Source organism: Xenopus tropicalis, chromosome 5, assembly GCF_000004195.4.
Source record: "Xenopus tropicalis strain Nigerian chromosome 5, UCB_Xtro_10.0, whole genome shotgun sequence".
Classification (NCBI taxonomy): domain Eukaryota; kingdom Metazoa; phylum Chordata; class Amphibia; order Anura; family Pipidae; genus Xenopus; species Xenopus tropicalis.
The window spans coordinates 158,529,890-158,536,128 of NC_030681.2; the positions used below are offsets into that span (position 1 = coordinate 158,529,890).

The 6,239-nt window shown below is 39.8% G+C and overlaps 1 protein-coding gene across 1 annotated transcript; it reads left to right on the forward strand.

Moving 5' to 3' along the window:
* Window positions 1–448: 448 nt before the first annotated feature.
* Window positions 449–6,009, forward strand: LOC108644699 (vomeronasal type-2 receptor 26-like). Its single transcript, XM_031902805.1, has 3 exons — window positions 449–622; window positions 4,353–4,476; window positions 5,111–6,009. The coding sequence occupies exons 1-3, from the start codon at window positions 449–451 to the stop codon at window positions 6,007–6,009; spliced, it is 1,197 nt and encodes a 398-aa protein (XP_031758665.1).
* The last annotated feature ends 230 nt before the right edge of the window (window positions 6,010–6,239 follow it).

Below are 6,239 nucleotides of genomic sequence, written 5' to 3' on the forward strand. Positions count from 1 at the left end.
GACGTTGGAAAAATGAAGCAACGTTTATGCCTTCCTACTTGGCAGTTCACTTAGTTGTCACCCACTTTCTATTCCTTCCTGTGGAATTTATAGAAGCATATTTATCAAATGGTGAACTCTAACTTTCACCCATTGATAAACAAGATTCTATGAATCCCATAAGAGTAAATTTAAAATTGGTGAGTTTTTCTGTTGTAAGCGCTAATCTGACTTTTTTATGAATCTGCCCCTCCACAATGGTGCTGGAATTCAGGGTAAAAACACTGCATTGTGGGGAAAAAAACATGGCGATTGTACTCGAACTTGCACTTTGCTCACTGTATTTGCATACATATACATGGCCTAGAATTTGCAAGTATCTGAGGAAAACTGATTATTATTTTTCTATTTGTTTTAGTTAAATGCTTTTATTCACAATGTGACTTATAAAACTCCTTCTGGTGACATCATGTCCTTCAAAGCCAATGGAGACCCTCCGGCTCAATTTGACATTGTTAAGTGGCTCTTCTTGAATGATGGTTCTACTGTGAGCAGGAAGGTTGGGAGTTTTGATGAGTCAAATGAAGAGAATCAGCTTTACATTAATTCCAGTGCTGATTTGTGGAGTCCAAACTTCCCAGAGGTAAGGGTTAAACAGCTGTATGGGTGTATGTATGAATGTGTAACTTTATTTATATAGCACTACTAGTAGTGATGAGTGATTTTTTTTAAACAGGCACGGATTCATAGTGAAAATATACATTTAACCGTTGGCAAATTTTTTCACAAAACTGCCACAAAAATTTGTCACGACAAAAACTCGCCAAGAGAGGAAAAAGTTGCAGTCCTGTAAAATAATTCACGTTGACATCTGAAAAATTCACACATGTCAAGAACGTTGTGGGGTAGCTGCATTTTGTGAATTTTTCAGAAGTTTTGCAAATTTTTCAGCAAAGTGAATCGGGACAGATCCGCTCATCACTAACTACTAGGATATGCAGAGCTGCTCAATATAAGAAAGTACACACAGGGATGACAAGCATTGTAATAAATGATTTGGGTTGAAAAAAAAGAGAGTCCATCAAATTCAATCCCTCCAAAATAATTATATTCCCAGTGTGTTTATATATATATACATTGGCTTGCAAAAGTATTCGGCCCCCTTGAACTTTTCCACATTTTGTCACATTACAGCCACAAGCATGAATCAATTTTATTGGAATTCCACGTGAAAGACCAATACAAAGTGGGGTACACGTGAGAAGTGGAACGAAAATCATACATGATTCCAAACATTTTTTACAAATAAATAACTGCAAAGTGGGGCGTGCGTAATTATTCAGCCCACTTTGGTCTGAGTGCAGTCAGTTGCCCATGGACATTGCCTGATGAGTGCTAATGACTAAATAGAGTGCCCCTGTGTGTAATCTAATGTCAGTACAAATACAGCTGCTCTGTGACGGCCTCAGAGGGTGTCTAAGAGAATATTGGGAGCAACAACACCATGAAGTCCAAAGAACACACCAGACAGGTCAGGGATAAAGTTATTGAGAAATTTAAAGCAGGCATAGGCTATGTCCCCCTAAAACTCACAGGCCAAACAAGGAGAGCGCTGATCAGAAATGCAGCCAAGAGGCCCATGGTGACTCTGGATGAACTGCAGAGATCTACAGCTCAGGTGGGGGAATCTGTCCATAGGACAACTATTAGTCCTATGGACAGATAGTGGTAAGAAGAAAGCCATTGTTAACAGAAAACCATAAGAAGTCCCGTTTGCAGTTTGCCACAAGCCATGTGGGGGACACAGCAAACATGTGGAAGAAGTTGTTCTGGTCAGATGAGACCAAAATGGAACGTTTTGGGCAAAATGCAAAACGCTATGTGTGGCGGAAAACTAACACTGCACATCACTCTGAACCCACCATCCCCACTGTTACATATGGTGGTGGCAGCATCATGCTCTGGGGGGGCTTCTCTTCAGCAGGGACAGGGAAGCTGGTCAGAGTTGATGGGAAGATGGATGGAGCCAAATACAGGGCAATCTTGGAATAAAACCTCTTGGAGTCTGCAAAAGACTTGAGACTGGGGCGGAGGTTCACCTTCCAGCAGGACAACGACCTTAAACATAAAGCCAGGGCAACAATGGAATGGTTTAAAACAAAATATATCCATGTGTTAGACTGGCCCAGTCACAGTCCAGATCTAAATCCAATGGAGAATCTGTGGCAAGATCTGAAAACTGCTGTTCCCAAAGGCTGGCCATCTAATCTGACTGAGCTGGAGCTGTTTTGCAAAGAAGAATGGGCAAGGATTTCAGTCTGTAGATGGGCAAAGCTGGTAGAGACATACCCTAAAAGACTGGCAGCTGTAATTGCAGCAAAAGGTGGTTCTACAAAGTATTGACTCAAGGGGCTGAATAATTACGCACACCCCACTTTGCAGTTATTTATTGTAAAAAATGTTTGGAATCATGTATGATTTTCCTTCCACTTCTCACGTGTACCCCACTTTGTATTGGTCTTTCACGTGGAATTCCAATAAAATTGATTCATGTTTGTGGCTGTAATGTGACAAAATGTGGAAAAGTTCAAGGGGGCCGAATACTTTTGCAAGTCACTGTATATATATATTTATATTGACAGATTGTTCTTTATACTGTGGGTCATCTACCCTAGCTGAGCATGTTGTCTATGCTACATGGTCACAGGGCTCTCTGTCTAGGGCACTCCTGTTGGATTTCACATTATGTTGCTGATAAGTGGAGGTAGGGTTTCCTCATCAAGCTCAGTCACTCCTGGACTGGGGTTAAGGGTTCACCTTTGGGTTTAAGTACACTTTCGTCATCTGACCCAATAAACTCTAGTCTGATAAATTATCAGCCCTTCTGGCATTTATCATATCCATATGACCAGTCCAGTCCTAGGCTCAGCTTGGACAATGGGGTTCATATGGTGTAGGATGGCTTATTTTCATTACATGAAAATATATATAATATGGATAAAGATAGACTGGCTTGTGGAAAATTCTGAACATCTGCTCAAAGTTACAGCCTGTCTCCATGGCTCATGTGATTACCTTTCATGCTTTACTTGGGTTGTCTTATGTTTGGGGCTTGGAAACCTTTATTGGTAACCAGGTGTACATTTCTCACAAGGTTGCTATGTCCTACCATTCAACAATGATTCTGTTTCCATCAGTAGTTGCCAGGTAGGTTTATGAGGCAATTGCCCCTATTCTTTGGGGATCAGTTTTCAGTTAGAACAGGTCTGTTTTGGGGTTCTCACTCCTACTAAGTGTTTCTAACAGGCGCCTTGTGAATGACACTGAAACTAGGCATACATATTATGGATGATTCCTGGTGAGTAGAGGAGTAAGTATTTCACACTTATATCACCATTTGCAGGGGCTTCTTCATCTGTCATTTCTGGGAGTGTCACGCTGTTGGGTTAGTCTTATATTAGGGCTTCCACCTGGAGTCTTACTCACCCGGTGGGACTATCCCAGTGAGTACTAACATGGAGTTTGTCTAGGAATGAAAAAACAGTTTTCCTTTTTTTTCTGCTTTCTTCTTTGGGAGGTTGTCGTGTTTTTTTGTAAGAGCATAAAAACTCTTATGAAATTGATATTTTTAGTGCAATTTGTGGTTTTCGTAGCTTTTTTGTTTGTGCTTTTTAGAAAGAGAAGTTTTAATAAATATTTGGCATTCATGGTTTTAGAGAAAATACATTCATTTGTGGCTCTAAAACCTTGAAAATGAGAATGTTGATAAATCTGTCTCTAACTTTCACCCATTGATAAATACACGGCTAAAAATCCCATAGGAATGAATAGAATGTGGGTGACTTTTTCTGTGCTGAGCTCTAACCTCACATTAATAAATCTGCACCTCACTGTTAGACAATGTTTGATCATTACCTGCTGTGGCTTTACTGAATGAGATTTCGGTATGATCTGCATAAAATATGATGATACCACACAGAAATGATTCTATAATTTGTGTTAGACCAAATGCCCTGTTAAACTGTTAAACAAGACATCATATCAGTTTTTGCCAAAATACCTGTATATTAATAACAAATCTATATTTTTAATTTAAATTGAAAGAAATGCCATTATCTTCAAAATAAGTTCAATTTGTATTTTGGTTAAACTCTGTAATTCTATTGGGCTAAACTGCAGCCGTCTAAACAACTTCCCTACTGGCAGTTCTTTCCAATTTTGTTCAAGCAAAACAGCCTCAGTAGAAATGGAAAATAGTCTTTTAAAATGATACATAACTATTCCTGAAAAGGGTAGAATTGTGTCAGTATCGTATCAATGCAAATGGGATGTGGTGCCAGTCTATTAGTGATGAATGTCTGTATATTATTTAGATGCCTCGGTCCCTATGCAGCGAGCCCTGTTCCCCAGGATACAGGAAGTCTAAAATAGAAGGGGAGCCCCCTTGTTGTTACGACTGTGTCCAGTGTGGAGATGGGGAAATGTCTAACACTACAGGTAGGAACAGTGACAAACACAACATGTACAGATCATTTTGCCCTTTGCTCAGGCTGAGATGAGTGAGCTTTGTATGAACTAAGCAGACAGTCATACTGTATATGCTGCACCAGTCTCGCTCACAGATGGACTAACTTGTGACATGGCACATAACCCGGTTAGATTTGGTCCATAAAGTGTAACACTGTCAGGTAAAATGTGTGATAATAATTTACCTAAATGGGTTGAAATATTGGAACATGGGGGGAGATACAATCCAAGAATCTAGATAATGTTGGCTTTGTCTGTAGATTTATCCACGTGGCCATGCACATTGAGATCCACATGTTTGGCAATGTCACCAAATGAGCAGATCTTCTCCCAATAAGCCCACCTAAGGCTCTAGGACCAAAAAATCTAAACAGCCATTGGCGCCATCAGACCAAGGAAGACATCAATGAGCATTCCCTGATCCAAGTGGAAAATCGAACCTGCCTATACACAGCAGATAAGCTGCCCAATTGGTGCAAAAAGGTCCAAAGTGGAAGCTGAAATCTGCCCATGTATGGTCACCTTAATATGAAAATACAGAGAGCAAATGCAAGTAAAAACCATTTTGCATAAATGTTACTACCGATAATATTTTGCATTTCAGATGCAGTGACCTGTGTAAAATGCCCTGAAGACCAGAAGTCTAATAGACAGAAGACTGACTGTGTCCCTAAAGCTCTAAATTACCTTTCTTATATGGATACCCTGGGGGCCAGTTTAGCTTCCGCTGCTATAATTCTCTTCATCACAGCTTCTGTAGTTTTGGGAATCTTTGTAAAATATTGGGACACTCCTATTGTGAGAGCCAGTAACCGAAATCTCAGCTGTCTCCTCCTCATCTCTCTCATGTTGTGTTTCCTCTGCACTTTATTATTCATTGGGCGCCCAACTAAAATATTTTGTCTTGTTCGACAAGCTGCATTTGGAATTATTTTTATTATTTCTGTTTCTACCGTGTTGGCTAAAACTCTCACAGTTATTATTGCCTTCAATGCCACAAAGCCTGGGAGCAAGCTGAAGAAGTATGTAGGAACCCAACTGGCCATCTTCATAGTCTCTGCATGTTCTTTGTGTGTGACTCTGATCTGTGTTGTATGGATGGCCTCCAGTCCTCCATTTCCAGAGGCTGATACTTATTCTGAAACTGACACCATTATACTGCTGTGCAATGAAGGATCAGTCACTTTCTTCTTCTGTATAATTGGATATATAGGAACCTTGGCCCTACTAAGTTTCATTGCTGCATTTCTAGCCAAGGATTTCCCTGACCGATTTAATGAGGCTAAAAACATCACTTTCAGTATGTTGGGGTTCTGTAGCGTGTGGGGGGCATTTGTCCCTGCATACCTGAGCAGTAAGGGCAGTAGAATGGTGGCAGTTGAGATATTTGCCATCTTATCCTCCAGTGCTGGCCTACTGATCTGTATATTTGCCCCCAAATGCTTTATTATTTTTCTTAGACCTGAGCTGAACACAAGAGAGATTGTTGTCAAAAGATCTTAGTTCCCCATGCAATATTTCTTTAGCTTATACAATAAATTATACAATACCTAAACCAGATATGAGTAAAGAAATCTTTTATTTTTTAAAACTAAACCTCTGGATATCTTTCTGTAATTGCATCTAGAAAGTTATGATAGTAAATATCTATACAAATTTGGAACCTATCCGAGAGGTCACTTTGGGCTATATTGTTACCATATCCTTTCCACCTGTGGAATGTTTTTTTTTTA

Coding starts and splice junctions, on each gene's coding strand:
- LOC108644699 (XM_031902805.1), top strand. CDS start 449: ATGTCCTTCAAAGCCAATGGAGACCCTCCGGCTCAATTTGACATTGTT. Junction 623..4,352: donor GGAGTCCAAACTTCCCAGAG/GTAAGGGTTAAA, acceptor TATATTATTTAG/ATGCCTCGGTCCCTATGCAG. Junction 4,477..5,110: donor GGAAATGTCTAACACTACAG/GTAGGAACAGTG, acceptor TTTGCATTTCAG/ATGCAGTGACCTGTGTAAAA.